The sequence below is a fragment of the Psittacula echo genome, assembly GCF_963264785.1.
Source record: "Psittacula echo genome assembly, chromosome: 3".
Classification (NCBI taxonomy): Eukaryota; Metazoa; Chordata; class Aves; order Psittaciformes; family Psittacidae; genus Psittacula; species Psittacula echo.
This window is the reverse complement of record NC_137736.1, coordinates 6,105,881-6,128,439: the sequence shown is the minus strand read 5'-3', so window position 1 is coordinate 6,128,439 and position 22,559 is coordinate 6,105,881. Positions and strand designations below refer to the sequence as shown.

Sequence of the window (22,559 nt, the reverse complement as noted above, 5' to 3'; positions counted from 1 at the left end):
TGCCTAAGAGCTCAGCTCAGTATCCTCTCTGGCAGGTTAAAGCCATTCCCCTTGTCCTGCCCCTACAAGCCCTGTCCAAAGCCCTTCTCCAGTTTTCCTGTCGCCCCTTTAAGCTCCAGACGACTTCCATAAACACACCCCGCACCGCCACGCCCGAGCCCAGGCACGAAGAGACACGAACCCCGCCGGGGCAAGGCGCGCCCGCGCATGCGCACGGCCGCGGGTGACGCCTGACGCTCGTCCTGTGGCGCGGAGCCCTTGCCTCGGCCACGTGACTGAGCGGAGGCAGCGCGATCCGAGTCGCCGTGGCCGCCGGGGACGGGTGAGTGCCGACGGGCGATGGGTGCGCACCGCTCGGTGGGAGCCGGGTCCGGGGGGCACGCAGAGCCCTGCGCCTGCCTCAGCCCGTGCGGGTTTGGGAGCCAAGGGTGGCGGAGGGTGTTGCAGGCCGCTTCCGGCCGTTGTCAGGCGGTGGCTGGCTGCGGGGTCGGTCCGCTTCCTCTTGAGCGGAAAGAAAGGGTGGCTCGTACAGTTGAGTTGCGCTTAGGTCTCGCCTCTCCTGCTAGGGAAGCGTGCGGCATGCTGCAGTGTCACCAGGAAGCACTAAAGAAGAACCGGGTGATGCTGGCGAAGCAGCTGCTTTTAAGTGAGTTGATGGAGCATATGATAGAGAAAGACATCATCACCGCGGAGATGGTGGAAACGATACAGGTATGCAGGTTGTACTCGACTACACCCGAGCCTTAACCCTGAGTTCTAGTTAAGCTTAGTGTCGTTCCTGGCAATGGTAGCATGGTAAACTGCATATTTTAATGCGATTACATGTGTGGAACGTGCAAAGCATGTGGGTTTTGCTTGCAGCACACGGGAGAACTGTAAGCCACTATTTGCAATACTGATTTTGGCTGGGGCTTACTAAATCGTTGGCTTGCATGCTGGTATGGAGTTGCCGCAGAGTGTGCTTTGTGAGTTCGGTAGTTATCTGCCAGTCCTTTGTTGTCATTTTGTGCCTGCATATGTAGAAGTAGAAATGACACCTATTTCCTAAAGAATACTATGAAAATAAGTAAATTAATATATTGTAAGCCAGCTTATTGTGTCACCTGCCACTTACAGAGTTTGTACTTCATCTGTGTTTTCCTGAACTGCATGAAGAACTTTACATGATCCAGCACCCTCACTCTCACATAGCGAATGCTGTTTGTACACTTTTGTTAACTTATCCTGTGTAGTTGGTACTATGAAGAGAAGTCACTGGAAGTATCTTGGGATTGCTCCCAGAGGCATGGTAATGCACTGAAGTGTGTGCAGGATGAAGGTAAAATTCTTCAAAGAGAAAGCAGCCTGGAAAGGAAGTGACTGAAGGTGTATGTCAAGTGCATCTCAGGACTCAGATAAGCAATTGAGGCATTTTTTAGTCACTTAGTAGGATTGATGGTACTGTCATCAAAACAGATGCTGAAAAACAGGATTTTGAGCTATTTCTGGGCACTGCTGCAGGTGGTGTGAACCTTAGACTGTTAAGGTTTTTGAAAGTAATGAAGAAATAACTTCCTGATGAGTTTTGACTCACATGTGTCACATAATGTGAAATTACTCATGGGACCTGTTAAGGGTACCTGTGCTAAGTAGTTGGGAGATGCAGGCAGTCTCACTTGAAATAGCTCAAATCCCTAGTGAAAGAGGACAAAGGTGCAGCAAGGCAGTGAAAATCAGAGAATGAATCAAGAACTGTTTGTACTGGTTTTGGCTGGGATAGAGTTAATTTCTTTGTAGTAGCTAGTATGGGGCTATGTTTTGATTTGTGCTGAAAAACAGTGCTGATAACACAAGATATGCTCGAGTATGGGTGGTTAGTAGGGATGTGCAGTTGCTGGCTTGCAGTTACTGAAGGGGGACAGAGGGGAGGAAAAGGAGAAAAAGGAAAAGAAAAAAAGCCCTGTCAAAGGTGGGATAATGCCAGAGAAAAGGGTCTTTTTGGCAAAATGCTGCTGAGACAGGGGAAGAAGACGAGAGGAATCTTCCCCTTCAGGTATAATTACATAAAAGGAGATGCAGCAATACTTAGTAATGGATTATCAATAAGGAGAAAGGTGTTACCATGGATAAGTCAGGCAAATAGCAATAGCTTAGTGAAAAAAATTGTGCCTAATAAACCTACACACATAACTAAGAGTTTAAATATATATATATAACAATAGCAGTTTGAGCAAGAGAACAAAGTGACTTGAACTACTGTTGCAGGGTATGAATCCGGACATTGCAATGAAAACAGAAGTACAGTGGGGAAGAAGGAAAGCACTGACAACTGGAACAGTAGTACTGTGAAATAAGGATAGAAATGAAGGGAACATGCTAATAACAGTGCTATAGATAAAAAGGAATGTGCATTTAAAAAAAAAGATCACTTGAGTCAAAACCACTTTCTGTTGCATTTCATTTTCCTATAGTAGGTCTGTGAGTTTGTAGTAGTCCTCCGCTCTGGCTGAAACATGAACAAAAGTCTTGGAAGTGCCTTTAGGTAGCTTGTTCTTGAAAATGTATTGTGATGCTAATCATCAGGTACCTTAGTGGAAATAGGAGGAGACAAATGCCACAGTGGCTGATAGAGTGTAGATTTTCCTGGATATTCTAGCTGACTGGTTCTGTATAGCCTGCTGCTTCCCCGAGACGTTAGGAAATTATTAAGATCTGGATAAATATGTTTTAAATCATCTTGTCTTAAAAACAGTTACTGGTCCTTTTGGTTTGATTTAAACTAAGCAGAAGAATAAACACAATGGAAATAGGGCAAATTCACTTAAATAAACTTTCTTAATCCAAGGAAAGTGAAATAAACCAAGGAGCTCAGGGCAATGAAGGAAGGATGAAATTTCTTCAAGTGTAAGGTGCTAAACCAGTACTGAAATTTTACATGTAAGAAAAAGGTGAGAGGGGAGAATATTGCAGAAAGAGCCACTGAAGACAAAGGTGGTTTTGCAGGATGAATAGCTTACAAGGAATATAAAAAGTAAAGAGTTTGTAGGTGTATGCTGGAGAAGAGCTAATAAAGAGGAGCAGGTTCCTTTGATGTCCAAAATGGGGAGAGAGAGTAGGAACTTAGAGGCGTGAATTTAAATTAGGTCATTCAGGAAGATACTAAACAGTTTGATTTCTTTGTTTTCAATTATATACACTTTGAAGAAAGAATAAAGAAAAATGTTTCCCTTCTGAATGTTTGCTGACTATTGTTTAGTATAACCTGAAGTGGATGTGGAAGTTTCGTAAGGAGGATAACTTAATGCTTCCTTAAATACAAAAGCTGCTGTATTTCATTATTTTGGTATTTAAGTCAACATGCCCCATCCCTGGCAGTGTTCAAGGCCAAGGCTGGGAGCAACTTGGTCAAGTGGAAGGGGTCCCTGCCCATGCCAGGTGGTTGGAACTGGGTGAGCTTTTATGTCCCTTCTAACCCAAACCATTCTATATTTCTGTGATCCTATGAGTCAGGAATAAGTCTGCCAAAAGCTGACTACTGTACCTGCAGGATCTAAACATTCTGGAAATTTCTTAACTTTTCAGTAAAACTTAAGATCCAGTTCTTGAGGTCAGCTTGTGTTCTTCATTATGATTTATGGCTTAGAGTCATAGACTATGAAGACATAAAAACTAAGGTGATTAGTGTTCCTAAGTGTGTTATAAAGAGCTGCAGGCCTACTAGAAAGGAAGAAGTAATTAATAGGTGCTTTAGAATATCAGCTGTTAATTTACTTTATTAGGTAAAATAAAATTCAGTGGGCTTACAGCAAGATACAATATATGGAGCTGGTTATCTTCTGTGGACTAATGAAGAAGTGTTACCAGGAGAAAGGGCCAAGTATTTTCATACTTCTGCAAAGGCACAGGTGAGTTATTACTGTACATACTTCTAGTCAACAGTGCTCTGAAAGTTGAGGTTCCCGTTAGAATATGAAAAGGTAGTTGTGTTGTCAAGGGGAAGAGGCCGTTTATGAGGAGGCTGAAAGAAAGTGGTTTGTTTACTGTAGCAAATGGAGACTGATTTATAGAAAGAAGTTTGATTAATAAGGGAAAGGACAGGAGAATACTGAAGTTAAGGGATATAGTTGATACAGAATCAAATGCTATTAGTCATAAATTAACATAGTAGAGTGTGCATTTTTTTTTCTCTGGATCTAGGCCAAGCCTGGGAGTTTCAGCCAAAATGTGGAATTCCTCAATTTGCTGCCCAAGAGAGGTCCTAATGCGTTCTCAGCATTCTGTGAAGCTCTACGAGAAACCAAACAGCAGCATCTGGAGGCAATAATCTTGAAGACAACATCCAACCTGAGCCAAGGGATTGCAAGGGTACAGCAGTTCTTAAAAAATGAGACTGGTGGATTGCATTTCAGATTGGGTTTGGGCGAAAAGTGGTAATTTTTTCAAATGGGGAAAAAAAGGGTTGTTTACAAAGGTCAGGATGGGGTTTTGTTGCAAACTGAAACTTACAGTACACATAGTGAAAGCAGAGGGGAAGGAATTTGGGAAGCAGAGAGTGTCACAAGATGGTAGAGGTTGGAAGGGACCTCTGGAGATCACCTCGTCGAAGTCCCCTGCTCAGGTAGCGTCACCTTGAACAGGTTGCCCAGGGCTATGTCCAGATGGCTTTTGAGTATCTCTAAGGTGGGAGACTCCGCAACCTGTCCAGGCAACCTGCTCCAGTGTTCATCACCCTCATAGTGAAAAAAAGTGTTTTCTGATGTTCAGAGGAGACCTCCTGTGTTCCAGCTTGTGCCCATTGTCTTTTGTCCTATCCCTGGGCACCACTGAAAAACATATGGCTCTGTCTTCTGTATACACCCCTTAGAGGTACTCATACGCATTGATAAGGTCATCTTGAGCCTTCTCCAAACTAAACCCCGCAGGTCTCTCAGCTGTTCCTCATCACACTTGTGCTCCAGGCCCTTGACCAGTTCCACTGTCCTTCTGTGGACCTGCTCCAGCACCTCAATGTCTCTCTTGTAGTGAGGGGTCCACCACTGAACACAGGATTCAAGGTGAAGCCTAACCAGTGATGAGTACAGGGGGATGATCACTTCCCTGCTCCTGCTGGCCACACTATTTCTGATCCAGGCCAGGATGCTGTTGGCCTTCTTGGCTGCCTGGGCACAAGCTGCTCACGTTCAGCTCTGTCAGTCAGCACCCCCAGGTCCTTTTCCGTGAGTAGTTTTGAGCCACTCTTCTACAAGCCTGGAGCGTTCCATGGGGTTGTTGTGGCCCAAATGCTGGACCCAGCACTTTGCCTTTTGAACCTCATACCACTGGCCACAATCCATTGATCCAGCTGGTCCAGATCCCTCTGCAGAGCCTTCCTGTCCTTCAGCACATCAATACTCCCACCTGACTTGGAAATTTACTGGGGGTGCCCTCGATCCCCTCATCCAGATCATCAGTGAAGATACTGAATAACACTGGTCTGAACACCAAGCCCTGAGGGACGCCACTAGTGACCAGTTGCCACCTAGATGTGATGCCATTTACCACCACTATTTGGTCTTGGCCATCCAGCCAGGTTCCAGTGAAGAATCCTCCTATCCAGGCCATGAGCAGCCAATTTCTCCAGGAGAACATCGTGGGAAAGTGTCAAATGCTTTACTTAAATGCAAATAGACAACGTCTGCAGCCTTTCCCTCATCAACCAGGCAGTCACCTTATCATAGAAGGAAATCAGGCTGCTCAGGCAGGACCTGTTCTTCATGAACCCATGCTGACTGAGCCTCATCCCTCCGTTTTCCTGCACATGCCTTATGATCTTACTTGGGATCATCTGCTCCGTGACTTTTCCTGGCACTGAGCTCAGGCTGACAGGCCTGTAGTTTTTCCAGGGTCTTACTTCTTGCTCTTTTTGTATAGAGATGTCATGTTGGCCAGTCTCCAATCCCCTGGGAACTGCCAATTGTACCAAAACAGCTGGTAGATGATGGAGAGTGGTTTAGTGAGCTCCTTTGCCATCTCCTTCAGCACTCTTGGGTGGAACCCATCTAGCCCCATAGACTTGTATACGTCTAAGTGGAGCAGGAGGTCTCTAACCATTTCTTCCTGAATTATGGGGACTCCAGTCACCCCCCCCATCTCTGCCATCCAGCTCAGGGTACCGGCTACCCTGAGACGGGCTGGTGTGGCCAGTAAAGACTGAGGCAAAGTCAGTGTTCAGTACCTCAGCCTTTTCCTCATCCTCAGTCACTAGGTTACCCCTTGTGTCCAGCAGAGGATGGTGGTTCTCCTTGGCCCTCCTTTTATTGCTAATATGTTTGTAAAAGTACTTTTTATTATCTTTGATGGCAGTGGCCACATTTAGTTCCATCTCTGCCTTTGTGTTTCTAGCTTTCTCTCTCCGTAACCTAACACCCTTGTACTGCTCATGGGGTGACAGTCCCTTCTTCCACAGGTGATAGATTCCCTTGTTTTTCCTGAGTTCCAGCACTGTCTCCCTGTTCAGCCAGACTGGTCTATTCCTACCAGGCTGATTTTTCAGGACAAAGGGACCACCTGCTCCTGCACCTTAAGGATTTCATTCTTGAAGAGCGTCCGGGCTTCCTGGACCCCTTTGTCCTTCAGTAATGTTTCCTGAGGAATTCTGCCAACCATTGTCCCAAAAAGGCCAAAGTCAGGCCTCTGGAAGTCTAAGGTGAAGGTTTTGCTGACCTTCTTCCTGACTTCTCCAAGGACTGAAAATTCAGTCGTTTCGTGATCACTTTGCCCAAGATCGCTCAACCATCACATCACCCACTGTCCTCCTCTGTTTGCCAACAGCAAATCTAACCAGGAGTCTCCCCTAGTTGGCTCACTCACCAGCTGGGTTAGGAAGCTGTAAGAACCTCCTGGACTGTTTCTTCTCTGCTGTGTTGTGCTTCCAGGAGACATCTGGTAGGTTGAAGTCCCCCATGAGAACAAGGGCAAGCGATCGTGAAACTTCTCCCACTTGTTTGCCATGAAAATGAAACCTTGAAAGCAAACAGAACGATAGGAATCACTGGGCAAAGACATTTTTGGGAGAAATGAGGAGGATATAATGACAGTGTTAAGGTTTTCAAACTGGGGACTTGGGTAGAAGTAGAGATGAGCAAAGAAGGGAAGAAACTTTGACTTGACAGAAAATGCTGTTGCTGTCTTGTTGTGATGTTTCACTGGGTGTGAACCATCGTATTTTCTAACTGATATATACGTGTATGTAAATGCATGTGTCTGTGTGCCATGATACCTACAGTCTTGTATTGCAGAGTGAAAAATAGCTGTTCTATGCAACTCTTTTCATGGATTTATTGAATGTTTTGTAGCTTGAACACCATTATGGATCAAATCTTCCAATCCCTATCAGTGAGTCATGTAATTCAAAGAGACGGCGCTGGATAGGTGAGTGGCGCTTGACTTGCTATCTGCTTAGTTTCTTAATACTCTGTTAATTCAGTTCTAGAAATAAGCTTCCCTCCACTTTGTTCATCCCAGGAATGCAAACTTGGCAGTGAACTGGCTATATTGTGATCAGATGCAGGAGGCTAGAAAATGAAATGGCATATTGGAAGAGAGAACCCAAGCAGTTTCTAATCAGCTTCCCTTATTCTCACAGGAAATTTTGTTGCTCAAATAGTACATGTCAGTAAAATTTTAGATTTTGGAAGATTTTTGTTTTAAGATCTGTAATAAAGTTTAATTGAACTAGAACTGTGAAAAGATCCCAATTTTGGGCAGTACTCCTTAACTTAGACTTCCTTCTTGGCAAATAACTTTAAGTACAAGGCCTTGCATATGTTACGTGGACCCCATATAGATTTCTCTAGCTTTTGTCAAGTGTAGCAAATCAACTTTTCTTAGGAAGAATCTGTGACTTAGATCAGGGAACCAGTTGTTGGAATGAGTTTCCTTGCTGGTTTTTATGTTGCCCCTTGTAATGCCTGGAGTGCTCATGTTCCCTAGCCACAGCTTTATCTGTATGCTCGTTACTAGGAGCTCTCTCTGGTGTTAAAAAACAAGTTTCCAAATTTTGAAGGCCTTGTTTTAATTATTTTTTTCTAATTATTTTCTATTTAGGTGCAAAACTTGGATTGCTTTGGTTTTCTAAAGCATAGGTTCCTCTAACTAGGAAAGCTATGTAAAAGGCTGTAAAAGGATTTCAGAGGATATCGTGAATGTCATCTGTTTCTTCTGGACAGGGGAGTGAGAGTTTTGTCTGCAAGTGGCAAATAGTTGATTATCACTCCCACTATCTGCTGTTATCCAGAGGAAAGGGTTGGTCAGAGGCAGATAAACAGAAAAAGATGTTGCGCTTTATGGTGATTAGAAACATCTGGTTTGATCACTTACCCTCGTGTTCAGCAAAGTAGAAGTCATTGTATCCAGTGAGGGAGGCCTTTTATGAAAGGAAAAGCACTATTCTAGTTGAGTATTTCTAGCAATGGTTTGTCTGTGAAAGAAATAACATACTGTGCAAAGCGACAGAAAGCTCACAGCTCTAATTTTAGATGAGAATTATGTTTTCATGCCCTAGAACCAAATTTACTTGGCCTTAGGTAAGGCTAACCCACTTAAAAGACAAAAAAGAGTTGCCAATTAAAACTATAAAAAAATGAGTATACCATTCCAGTACTTTTGGGGTCCTTTTTCCCTACTGTGTTTCATTGTGTGTCTGTAGTCCCTGTTCAAACAGAATTTTTAGAGGTATGAATATTATAATACAGGAATATGTCTAAGTCCACATAGATGAGAATTTGCAAGTTACTGCCCTAATGCAGAGGCTTTGTAGTTGGAGTTTTTTGTTGTTATTGAGATGTTTGTTTTGCACAGAACCAGTGGAACATTCCTTGGATAATGGAGATGGTCCCCCGGTCCCTCAAGTGAAGTACTGCACTCCCAAATTTTATCATGATCATCAGCACTTGGTAAGTAGTTGAGAGAGAAAATCTTGAGACATGAAAGACGTGAAGTGTTTGGACATATCAGCTGAACATGTGTGACTTAAAACTGAGTCAAGGTGCTTGCTTCATTGGGATGCAGATCGGTGTTGTGCTGTTTGTGTCACTGAAAGGTGTTACCAGTTCTGTTTGACTTGATGTAGTTCTAATTTACAAGTGTCAAGAAGTTCTGTAACTCTGCAAATCTCTGCCTCTGGTGTTTTGTTCTTGAAGAACTTTGTGAGATGCCCTCTATTCTGTTGCTTTGTGTAAGGTGTCAGTCTTATTGCCTCATAGATATTTGTTTGCATCCTCATCTCCTGTGTGATGACGCACCCTGCAAATGGCTCGAAGATACTAGAATTGTGTTTCAACTAGTAGTCACAGTCTTGGCTAGTTTAGTTGCCAGCTGTACCATGAAGAGTCTCTCCTTAGTCTCAAGAACCAGATTAGGATTAGGTGCTGGCTAGAACAGTCTGAACTTCTAATTAGCAGTGTTAGAAGTTACATAGGTGGCCTAATTAGTTTTTTTGTTAATTCTATTTGTTAAGCATAAATTGTGGCAGGGTAAATTAAGGGAAAAACAATCATTTTGTATAATGGCGCAGACACTTTGCTAGGTTACACAATGTGCTAACACTTAACACTTCTCTCACAGGCTCTATCTGCAGCAAAGCAGATTGGTTTGGGGTTTTTTACTATTGACTTGGCTCCTTTTACAGCTGTGCCTGGAGGCACCTCATTTGATATGCTCCTTTGGTATTAAATTTCACTTTCCATTCACACGAGTGTTAGTAACAGACTTGTTAGAGTGGGAGGGGGCAGAAAGGGAACTTAATTTGAACAGACCTCTCTTAAGTTAATTCTTTCCCTTGTAACCTGCTATATAACTTTCAGGATCAGTGATTGACAGTTCCTTGCTGTTAGAATTGCACTCGTGTGCTATTTTACATCTGTGTCTGCTCTCAGCAGCAATTAGGAAACATTCATTAAATTTTACATAGTGTTCTAAGGCAACATGGGGATGGCAGAAATATACAGGGCTGTGCTGGAGTGAGGGTGGGAAAAGAATTAGCGAGGCCCATTTCACAGTTTGAAATGCTGTGTTTCTTTTACAATGAGAAAGAAGGCAAGCTAGTATAACATCTTCATAGTGGTGGTGCAGGGTCAGCAGTTGTGGAGACTTGCAACTACGGTTTTCTTTGGGACCCTTTGCAATACAAACAGTGTTTTATAAAAACCAAAACACCAAAACCACCGCAACAAAAAACCCAAACAAACGAAAGAACACCAAAAAAAAAACCCAACCTAAACAGAAACCTCAGAAATTTGACCTCTGCTGGTTTTGTTCCTCCTCAATGCAGAAATCCTGGGGATCAAGTTGGTATGTAGGGATTGCTGGTCCACTCTAACACTTTCCTTATGTAGTCAGAATTTACAAATCTTGTATCTTCTTTGCAGGCGTATAAGCTGATATCAGAGCCCCGAGGCTTAGCACTTATTCTCAGCAATGTCCATTTCAGCAGTGAGAAGGACTTGGAGTATCGTGCAGGGGGAGATGTGGACTGTATTTCCCTGGAGGTGCTTTTCAAGCATCTTGGGTATCAAGTGACTGTCTTCCATGATCAAACTGCACAGGTAAGGCGGGTGGATCCCAATACTTCTCAACCAGTATGGATAAGAGTTTGTAGCTATTACGTAAACTTCCTAAGAGGTTCCCTTTGGTATAATAAAGCTCGAACAGAAAGATGTGAATGGTCCCTTATGAATAGAAAATAAGGCTAAATGGGGTGATGTCTGCTTGCATACTGACAAATATGAAGAAGTTTGGAAGGCAGAGGACTTAGGATGGAAAGTAGGATCAGAAAGGATGTACTGCTGTAGTCTGACTCATGCAAGGGGCAAAAATTTCTAGACTGCACCTGGCAGGTCTGTTAAACCCACAAATGAATAAAGTCTGCAGTTTACTCTAGATAGACTTCTCCAGTGTTCTGCTATCCTAAAGGTTAAATGTTGCAGATATTTCACCTGGTCTTTGAAAGTGTGAGTGGTGTTTTCATGTCCTTTCACTGATGGATTCAATTGCCAACCTGTTTACCAGTCTTCCAGTATCTGTGCAGTTAAGTTCTACTCTTTCAGTCTTTGTTTTGTTAGAGAAGTGACTGTGCTTCAATTAGGGAAATTGATAATATTCCATGACTGACTGAATCAAGCCACTCTCTTTCCCTAGGAATGCAATTGCTGCCTTCTTCGTCCTTTTAAATCACTGTGAAACCAAGTGTTACAGAACCTGTTAAAGTGTGTTTTATTCAAGAAGGCATCTTTTGCAATATTATATTGCACCTGCCATGTTGTCAGAGTTCCTGAAGCTTTCCACGTTAAGTTGTTGTGTTCTGATCACTAGTGTTTGAATGCCTGAAGTACCAGAATATGTATCTGCTAAGTTGCTCCAGTATCCCAGCCGCACTCAAGTGTAGGTGTAAAACCTGTATAAAAATATAAGTTGGTTTCTGTTATGTTGAATGCATATGTACCAACTTGGATACTTGCTGCATCCCCCTGTTGGCCTAAGTGATTCCAACTTCGCAATGTTATCCTTAGGACTGACTATTACACACAAGAACATTTTGCTGCTTTTTTTTATGGAACACATCTTTCGCCCTGTAAATTTGATGTACATAGGGTTTATTTCCTAACAGGAAGACAGGACAGGATCTGTTGGAGTTGGTCCAGAGGAGAGACACAAAGATGATCAGAGCACTGGAGCATCCCTCCTATGGAGACAGGCTGAGAGAGCTGGGGTTGTTCATTCTGGAAAAGAAAAGGCTCTGGGGAGACCTTAAAGCAGCTTCCAGTACCTAATAGGGCTACAGGAAACTTGGAGAGGGACTTCTTATAAAAGCAAGTAGAGATAGGACAAGGGGAATGGTTTGAAACTGACAGGGGGAAGATTGAGATGAGCTCTGAGGCAGAAATTCTTCCCTGTGAGGGTGCTGAGGCGCTGGCACAGGGTGCCCAGAGAAGCTGTGGCTGCCCCATCCCTGGCAGTGTTCAAGGCCAGGTTGGACACAGGGGCTTGGAGCAACCTGGTCTAGTGGAAGGGGTCCCTGCCTGTGGCAGGGGGTTGGAACTGGGTGAGCTTTAAGGTCCCTTCCAACACAAACCAGTCTATGATTCTGTGACTGCTTGTGTTTTAGCCTGTATATTGCCCCACTTTCCCTGTGCAAGTCTGGAAAGCATCAACCATTTTTGTTTCCTCTCTCTTCCAGGAGATGCAGAATGCATTGGAAAGATTCTCTAAGATGCCAGATCATCGGGATGTGGATTCCTGCATTGTAGCCTTACTTTCCCACGGTGTAGAGGGTGGGGTTTATGGCAGTGATGGCAAACTACTGCAGGTATATTGCTGTGTCCTGCTGTGTTGTTGCAGGTTATCTCTTGGAAAGTAACAATGGAAAGAGATAAAAAAGCCAAAACTGAAATGATGAGAGACTGAAGATTCCCTATTTTAAAAAGGAGGGCTTGTAGGAGAAAAAGTACAAGGGACTGTCTATGAGAGGTCTGTAAGATGTGCCATAGAAGGGAAGTTACTCCATTCTCTCTTCTTATACAAGTACTACATAGAGTGCATGAACTCTAGTAGAGCTTGGGGGGAGGGTGGAAAAGTTGTTACATGGTGAGTTTGGAGACAAAGGAGAAAATATCAAGAGGTAATAACAGAAATGATCAGTATCTGAAAGGGGCCTATAAGGATGCTGGGGAGGGACTCTTCATTAGGGACTGTAGTGACAGGACAAGGGGTAACGGGTTCAAACTTAAACAGGGGAAGTTTAGATTGGATATAAGGAAGAAATTCTTTACTGTGAGGGTGGTGAGGCACTGGAATGGGTTGTCCAGGGAAGGTTGTGAATGCTCCATCCTTGGCGGTGTTCAAGGCTGAGTTGGAGAGAGCCTTGGGTGCCATGGTTTAGTGTGAGGTGTCCCTGCCCATGGCAGGGGGGTTGGAACTGGATGATCTTAAGGTCCTTTCCAACCCTAACTATTCTATGATTCTATAAATACATGGAAGCAAAATGAGACTGGGTTTGGCTCACAAAAGGCTGCAGTGAGTAATATTTATCATCTTTCTTCTTTCAGTTGCAGGAGGCCTTCCGGCTTTTTGATAATGCAAACTGTCCAAATCTCCAGAATAAGCCCAAAATGTTCTTTATTCAGGCCTGCCGGGGAGGTGAGTGCCTAAATACTAAAAGCCATGTATTTGGCATGCCATTAAGGCTCATTTTACACACGTACACACCCTCACATTCAACTTCCTGTCAACTTTCCTCTTTGCTTCTCTCAGGTGTAAGTGGGACCCATATTCACCTCCCTCTGCCCTGCTGCTGCCACTGCATCTGTTGCTCTGTAAGTGTCTTTTGCTCTGCATGAGGTGTGTGCATTGACTTGCAGACCCCAGAGCACTTGAGTGATACGAAGCTCTATTATATCCCAACTCATATATTGAGGCTTTCTCTTGCTATGCCTGCAGTAGGGGGAGTGGGGCATATGGTACATCAAATTGCAGCACAGCATGGAGTGGTACACTAGCACTGAAGTCTTGTCTGAGGTTCTGTCTGTCCCATGATCCTGGAGGTGTTGTGTCTCTTGTTTTGTCATCTATTGAGCTATCAGTTGGCTCCAAATGTGTGGGTTTTTTCTTTTCCTTTATCCTGTCCTGTTTTCAACCTCAAAATGCTTTAGACCCTTTTCCACATACTACTGTAGAATTCTTACCTACTGTTGTGCATGATAGTTCTTGATTCTCACAGACTTGTTCTTTTTCCACTCTTTCTGTTCACATTTTCTTCAATTCTGCTGTTTGTTTTCCCTCCTTTTGTAACTGAACGCGTCTGTAACAAACTGCTTTTCAGATTTGCTGGTGACCCAGTTTTTCCTTAAAGTGTTTGGACTTTTTGAGGTCACTCTGAAACTGCAGATACTCTGAAGAGGAGTTCTGTCTTAGGAAGTTTTGCTTTTTACCTTGTGAGAGAGAAGTTCTTGCTTGCGTGTATGCTTTTCCCCTTTCTTTTCCCTTGTTTCTTGGATTTGTCTCTGTTCTTTTTCGCTTTTAGCAGAGCTGCTTTATAATTCGTCCTCTTGCCAGGTGGATGTTTCTTTTGCCTGTTACTTACTCGCGTTTAATCCCAGTGCAGAGAAAAACCCAAAGTCTACATGAAGTATTTTTACAATCAAAAATAATCAATTCAACTGAGCATTTGGGAATGTTATAACATGCACATTTGCAGTATAAATTGAATATAGATACTTTCGAATATGCAGACTCGTAACATTGTGGAAATAGGTGTAGTAAGCCAGAATTTGCAGCGGACCTAATTAGTTGGTCAGGTTTAATTGACCGTAATCTTATAATAATGGGTCTGTCAATGTCGGCAATTCGGACTTGGCCTTCCTATACCCGAAAAGTTTTCAGTTGGAGTTGGAGCTCTCTATGCAAAATGCTGTAGAACTGGGATACTGCAATAGGCAAAGGGTTGAGACTCAAGCAACTGAAAGGGAAAATCTTTCTTCAATTAAAAAGAAGGCGAGGGGAAGCCTTTTGTAAACCTTTCTTAAAGCTTGATTAATAGCTGCAGGGGAAAGCTAATTACAAAGTAAACTGAGCTGTCAGTAGAAATGTGTGTCCTTTTGTTATCCTTTGAATGTTAGCATTCAAAGATTAGACTAGCCAAAAGAATGTTTTTTTTCAATAGCAGAATCCAAGTATATAGTGTGGGCAGCTTTATATTAGTACTTTGTCCCTCTGTGCCATGCAAGTTAACTGGAACCAGTTGAAACTGAATGCAAAATGCATAGGTTATTCTTTTTCCCCTAAGTTTGTGTAATAGGCCTTACCTATCTTCTGTTAATGACACATTAAAAACTGTAGATGAAGAAGAGTTGTTAACAGCCTACTTAATTTCCGAAGGGCCTTTGGCAGAAGTCTCCTAAAGAATTGAATAGTCCACCTGCAGTCACGGATCAAAACCCAGCAGCGACAGAAAGGAATGGGAAAGGACAAATTGTCACATTTCACTATGACATAAAATGAGATGCTGTACGTGCTTAACGTCTGTATTTAATGTAGTAGTTGATCCAGAAAAGTGAGAAGCGTTGGCAGGCCGGTTAGCTCAGTTGGTTAGAGCGTGGTGCTAATAACGCCAAGGTCGCGGGTTCGATCCCCGTACGGGCCACTGTTTTCTGGCGGTGTTCAAGGCCAGATTGGACAGAGCCTTGGGTGAGGTGTCCCTGCCCATGGCAGGGGATTGGAACTAGGTGATCTTAAGGTCCTTTCCAACCCTAACTATTCTATGATTCTAAATAACAACAAATAGGTGGTTAGCCTTTATTTAGATCAGTTCAGAAAACAGCTATCGGGGACCTTGAGTAAAATTTAAACAGGCTGGTTCAATCTGGGTGGCAGCTACCATTGATACATACTGGAGGTTGAGTGTGCAGAGGAATATCTAACCCAGTGCTTCATACTTTTTAATTATGTTGGTAAGTTGACTGGAATGGTATTTGAAGATAAATGCATGAGGAAGACATCTAATTCTGAAGCTTTAATCAAAAAGGTTTTGGCTGTATATTACGGGATGATGACAGCTTGAATAATACAGCTTGGTTGTAAAATTGAGTCTTATTTGAAATAACATACACTGTGAACAGTATATGGAATTTTTTAGGAAGAACGAACAGCATTTGGAGACGTGTGATAAAATACATTAAAAAAAATGTAGTTCAAAATGGAAAAATTTGCATTGCTCCCTTAAAGAGATGAAGGAACTTGATGGAAGCAATCATGAAATGTTGAGCTGTGGAGCCTTAGTTATGGGCTATATCTGTGTGTCCCACAATCCCAGTCTGGTGTGTTTGACCCTTCCCACTGCTGCTTTCATTTTGGAGGAAAACAACACCACTGCTGACTTTTCTACTGTCCATTTTCTGTGCCATTAATTATGAGATGCCACCAATGTCACTGCCTGTAAACGGGTTAGGAATCCAAATGCATTTCCTTAGGCACAAGCTGGCGACAAAAACCTAGAGCCATCATGATAGGAAGTGGACACTTATGCCTCCTAAAACTAAAATCTGACCCATACTGTTAGGAAGTAGAATAGTAGATTCTGATATTGCAACGAAAGGGCAAAATCACATAAAAACCCCCTGTAAAATATGGTTTTATTTTTCATACAACGTAGTTGGGCTATTAAAGTCACTACTACTACTACTAAGCAGTTAGTGTAGATTACAATGGGAACTGCATCGTGTAAACAAGCAATTGAGAATATCTACACTTGTCATAATACTAATGAATCCTGGAAAAGGTATTAAATGTTCTGCAGGTTTTAAACTAATCTCCATGTACTGGGGTTCTCTCTCTAGTTTGGGGGGAGATTATTTTACGTTTTACTATTGCACAATGTATGCTTTTGATTGAAGCAGAAGTTATATATTGAAAGCCTTGATTTTAATCAGGATTTAGAGCCAGGTGAGATATTTGGTCCATGTTTCCTTGATGTCTTGAAGGTAGACCTTAGCAACTAAAATCATAGCTTTTGCTTGAGTTCTGCAATAAGGAGGTAATTAGTATTGCAAATTAGACTAGACATATTTGGACGTTTCTAAGGTAAGTAAAAGTGGAAAATAGAAACTTCAAGGTCTAGGCATCGAATCCTTCCATGCATGGAGTAGAACTATCAGGAGCTTTGCTTTCCAGTTATCCCATGGTCTGCATAGGAAAGGAGAGGGGAAAAAAAATAATCAGCTTGTGGGCTAACAGTCACATTAGGTTCGGCAGCTGATGGTATCTACATTAGTTTGTGCAGAAGAACTTGCAGATGAATTTTAAGAACAGCTAAAACCACTTAAAAAGCTTTCTGGTTGGCGGCAGTTGTGGCATTGCTGACCAGAGCCCCAGACAAAGGAAGAACAAGAAAACTACTTCCAGTAAATACGGATAATTCCTTCTTTTTCTTTCCTTTTCCTTCTGTCCCACTCCCTCTTTGTTTGTTTGCCCCCTCAGATGAGACAGACCGGGGAGTGGATCAGCAAGATGGGAAAGAATGGTCAGATTCCCCAGGCTGTGAGGAAAGCGATGCAAACAAGGAAGAAAGTCTCAAGCTGCGTCTGCCTACGTGCTCGGATATGATCTGTGGATATGCTTGTCTGAAAGGTACTGGAGAGAGACCCTGATTGTTAAGGCAGAAGGAGGTTTTGTGTGTCTGCGTTCCCCAGAAACTTCATCATACACAGTTTCTTCTTAGGCACTGCAGCCATGCGAAACACCAAGCGTGGATCCTGGTATGTTGAGGCTCTCACCTCTGTGTTTGCAGAGGACTCTCGAGACACTCACGTGGCTGACATGTTGGTGAAGGTGAGCAGGAGTGTCTTTCCTCTCCCAGACTTACCTTGTATCTGAAGAGCCCTCCGGTGCTTCACATTGGTAGGATTAATCTACTATTAAAGCAGTTGTTCTTGCCTTGTTTGCAGCAAAATTACTACTTTTTTCCATATTTATTTATATGCACTTCCACAGCAGTTTAACCAAAGTAAAAATGCTGTTTCTTTGACTCTGTCCATTCCTTGTGCACTCACATGGTGAACTTAAGAATCAATCTGCCAAGAAATTACATTTCTTCTATAGAAACAGCTTTTCTTTCAGGCAGATTTCATTCATTGAACTGGCTCAGCACATAACCTCACAATCACATAAGGTAAAGAATAAGAAAATGGGGGTAGAGGGAGTGAAGACAGCAGTGTGAGGAACCTGAGCTGCTGTGGAACTGCACGCAAGTTCATTATCCTTATAATTTAGAAAGACAGTACATAAGGGACTACTTAGTGAGGTAAACAGAATAATCTGCCAGTACAGAAAACAATGATGTTTTTCTTCCTTGTCTTAATCCTCCTGGTGTTTTGTTCTCACATCTAGGTGAACAGGCACATCAAGCAACGAGAAGGTTATGCCCCAGGCACAGAATTCCACCGCTGCAAAGAAATGTCAGAATACTGCAGCACGCTCTGCCGGGACCTTTACCTGTTCCCTGGTTATCTCCCAGGAAAATAACCCTGCCAGCTCTGTGCAAGGGAGATACTGCCTAAGCTGGACTTGGAGTATGGATGTCTACGCTTTCATTCTTCTAGGCTGCAACATGAGATGCGCAAGCAGGGAGTGATGGTTTATATCTGGCCAGTGCGATTCTTGATGTCTTTAAATAATCTGGCAACTCTCTAATCTGATTCAGTTCAGGGTTTAAAATTCTGATATCCTGACTTAATCCATATGTATAGAAATCAATGGAAAGAGGATCAGCACTGGAACTGGGAAGAAGTGGGAACGTCCTTTGGAAGGAGACGTTAAGGACATTTCTAAGGAAAGTGAATGTGGAAAGGGAAACAGACTATTCATACAATTTTTTAAAAGTTAAACCTTTCTGAAAGGAAAATTATTCATAAAATGCTACTTATTTTATGCTTGTATTTTAAATGTTTTAAGTACTTTCTGCCTGGTTCTTCATGCGGGACAGTCAGCTCCTGTGAGCGGTAGAAAAGGGCTCCCTTGTGAAGGAGACTTCTTCCCCTCTCTAAAATGGAAGGTTATTGTTTCAGTACTTGACACTTTCATATCATCCTGATAACTTAAAAGTCTGGTTTTGCACATTCCTTCTGTAGCCAAGTAGTCAGAAGAAATACAAGACATCCCAGGTTATCAACAAAACAGGTCGAGATCTAGGGTTTCTCATACAGACAAATAGGTTCCATAAACTGCCCCAGAAATAGTTTTGAATCTAGAAATTCTAGGTTAGCTCCCCTTAGTCCCAAAAGTGAGCAACTGCATGGAATATTGCTTTTGAGGAATTTGTTTGCCATTGTACCTGTGTGTCACAGCAGGCAGAGCATTCAATCCACCAGCTTCTCAGGAGACACTGAATTGCACTGTACAACTGGATCCCTGAAACCCAACAGCTTTGTACAAAAGGAACTTCTGTCTTTTGTTTAGTTAACAAAAGTATTCAAGGCAGCTCTTTACAGTCTAAGCATGTTGCTTGGACTATTTATCTCTGCAGTTTGTTTCCCTTTGAAATGAAAGGGAAGAGTTTCACGTTATTACCCTGTTATGTGTTTTCTTTCTTCAGCCATGATCATTAAGCTGTTGTGTAGCTGGTGCTGTTTGCAAAGTGTCATTTCAAATCCTCAGTAAGAAATAAGGCATAATCCGTCACTTCTGGAAATTTCCTACGCAGTCTCTTCATGCATGTCTCTTGCTTGTGTCCAGTTGCAGTTACTCCCATTTGATGCGATGTGGGAGGTGGGCATTGTGCTCTTTTTGTGGTAAAGCCTCAATCCTCATATACTGGGTTGCATATGAACTGCAGTCTGTGTTCACCTGAGTCTCGATCCCCGTTTTGTAGCAGCAAGATGGTATCATTTCTGCCTTACTCCTTTTCTGTTAAGTGTGGCTTTTAAAATACCTTTTGAGGGATAGGGTCATGAATAGGAAGCACAAAGGGATACGGAGGGAGGCTGGAAAACTAGGCATGTACTGTTCTATTGTTTCACTGAGGCAAATGAAGGCTATGTGTTGTCCAGCTGACAAAGGTGCAGCATCTTGCGCTTACCTTGCACGCAATGTGATAAACAGAACAAGGATCATACTTGCCAATTGGTGCCTTACTCTGAAGTTAAGATGCTGGTTTAGGGGCCATTGTACCTCCGTGGAGTATAAAACCCACTTTCTTCCCGAGTGCTCCCCCTTTGAAATGGTGCAATATTTTACAGATAGGTATATGAATGAAGTAGTCCACTCTGATGGATTAGATTTCTGTAGGATTGCATCAAGTTGCATTATCACTGCCACTTTCATATATTCTTTTTGTATATTTGTATTTTACTGCCTTGAGGTGTCAAAATAAAGAATTCTGGTTTGATTAATCTGTATCTTCCATTTGGAGAGCAGTACCTTGTGCAGAAATGTAGCTTCTATATAAAGAGAATTTTGCATGATTTCTTGAGATAGTACTTCCCAGAAGTGCTTTTGAACTCTTAAGACAGAAGCCGAGAAGCTTGCTACTTTCTGACTGCAACCAGCATGGGCCGCTTGTAAGTAAGCTCTTTGTCTTTTGAGAACCACCAAGTAAGAGTCTGATGTTGTGTTTCAGCACTGAGATATTTAGACTGGGAAAACTGTGGGCTTGGTATTCTTGAAGGAAGAGTTGGTGCCAAAATGAAGGGTTCCTGAAAAAAAGGAGTCTTGGAAGGAGGAAGTGCCCGGGAAGAAGGTCAAGATACCAGCTAGAGGCGAGATCTTGGAAGCAGCGAAAGATCCAGGGGATCAGAGAGCTGCATGGAAGCGAATGCTAGGGGATGCCCAGAGGTGTTGGCATGTAATGCCTGTGACTGGGAGCAGAACCAACGCGACTTGGTTTTCCACCTTCACAGATGAGCATTGATCCAGCTGCTGGGAAGGGAAGCTGAGGTGTGGGAAAAAGCCAGTGAGTGACTGTGAAATAAGAAGGTAAAGGCTCTGTTCTCATCACCTCTGGAACAGTTCTCAGTGTTCAGATCCAGTAAAGGTTGTCATTTACTCTCTCTTATCTGTGACACTTAGGGTGTTTTTCCTGAGGAAAAGAAACCATTGCTTTTTCAATAATAGCAAACTCTGCGAGAGGAAATCTAGTAGTAATATTAGCAGTGGAATTACCAACATCTACCTGTTGGTAGTAAGGGTTTCTAATAGTCCAGAAGATGAAGTAAACAGGATGTTTATATTTTCAGAGAAATAAGTTCTGAGCTGCTGGCATAGTTTAAGGAATGACTTTAATAGCTAGGATAACAGGACAGTGCTTCACATTTGGCTCAAAACAGAAAGAATGAGCTCTAAAGTTTTGTGGGATGGGGAGTGGAAGCAGTGAACAGGAAGTAGACAAAGTATTCTACAAATCTGGAGTTGCATGTAAATCATTGTATTTATTAATAGATCAATTCAGTAAATGAATACAGTTGTAGCAATTTTGAACTGGTTTTGTTTCCCCGTTGGCCATTGTGAAAAGTAATAGATGCTGAAAGGATTTGACTTCGGAAAAATAGTTCTTGGCTTTCTGTCCCAGGCCCATGGCTGTAGCTGCTGATTTTCCATTTGCAGATCCAAACAGTAGGAAGGCTGAGTGAGCATCTCGGAAACAGACCCATGTGCAGAGGACACTGACATGACTGGCTAAACACAGTGCAACAGATGAAGAATTGCCTTCATTGGCACCTAGCCTCAGTGCTACCAGGACTCAACACTTAAACAGCCACCTCCCCTTTCTCTTCATCTGGTAAGGACTGAAGTTCAGTAGTGAAAGCATTTGCCCCCCTGCACTCTCTAGGTTTACAGGCACATTCGTGGAATGCATAGAGCATGGACCCTCTGTCTCTCCCATACTGCTGCCTAGATCTTGGGCCTTCTTAATGGCTCTGTGGGTCTTCTTTGCTCCTGCTGGCTAGTTCAGCTTGATGCTTGCTAGCAAACAGGTGTGCTCACATGCTCATCCCACAGGCACCCCACACTCATGGATGCCACTGAGTACCTAATACCCCTAACTGGACACAGAACCTCTTGCTGGTTATTCCAGTCCAGGTTGAAGTTTGCTGCCAAATTACATCCATCCATCCCACGGTTGGAGAATCCTCCAACTAGTACCCAGGACCTCACGTGGGTCTGACCTGTAACTAGCACTTGGGCACCAAATGAGAGAGCTATGTCTACTCCAGCTACTGATGCTGAGATCTCACTTGCTCCAGTTTCTGGCCCCAGAGTTCCTACAGCCCTGCTCTGATTGCAGTTTCTGACCACAAATCCACTCATGCCCGTCTCGCCGGTTGCTGGCGCCTCAACCTTACAGCACTTGCAGACGTGGGATAGTGAGATTTCATGGGAAAACAGCTAAGAAAGGATTTAATAAGAACATAGGACAGACTGGTGGTCAGGTGCAGCACTCAGTCAGGCAAGCACACTGACCAACCTTGGTTTTCACAAAACTGTCCCCTTTCTGTTCCCCACTTTCTTCCTCCTCAACCTTTTTCCTTAAGTTTTGCATAGTCCCACAGACCCAGTCCAAATATCTCCAATCCTTATGTTCCCATTATTTACCCCTTCTTACTAGTTATAAAGTCCAGGCTGGCCCTCTCCAAAGCTGTGCCTATAGTTTCCTCATAGTCCATCAAATAGTGACTGGAGGCATGATAACATATTCCTTGTCTCTCAGGTATGAGTCTCCATGTGGCTTTGCTTGTGGCTTTATCAGTTCCTTCTGCATTGAAAAGGTCCTTGACTGAACGACCTTAATAAGGGAAGTGCTTTCACCTTTCATACCCTTACATAACCCATCTTTATTTAATGGGAGAAAAGTCATGTTGTTACCTTAAGTAACTGTCTACCTACATACAGAATTTAGCAATTTCCCTGATTGAAAAGCTTTACAGATAACAAAGGGAAAAAACCCCAGCAGATGTCTGTGAAAAGAGCTGCGATCTGTGTTATCTGCTTCATTCCCACTGATCTCTGGGCTTGCTTCTGTCTCAGGCAGTAGCAGTAGCTACATCTCAGGCAGTCCT

At 43.0% G+C, this 22,559-nt stretch overlaps 1 protein-coding gene across 1 annotated transcript; it reads left to right on the top strand.

The window, feature by feature from the left end:
* Positions 1–276: 276 nt before the first annotated feature.
* On the top strand, positions 277–18,030 carry CASP2 (caspase 2; the record flags this gene model as incomplete). The annotated part of the gene is made up of 11 exons (XM_080613651.1): positions 277–322; positions 567–711; positions 4,177–4,344; positions 7,314–7,389; positions 8,824–8,912; positions 10,386–10,562; positions 12,194–12,322; positions 13,062–13,152; positions 16,987–17,136; positions 17,228–17,337; positions 17,896–18,030. Exons 2-11 carry the CDS (start codon positions 580–582, stop codon positions 18,028–18,030), a joined length of 1,257 nt encoding a protein of 418 aa, XP_080469777.1. The 5' UTR covers positions 277–322; positions 567–579.
* Between the last annotated feature and the right edge of the window lie 4,529 nt (positions 18,031–22,559).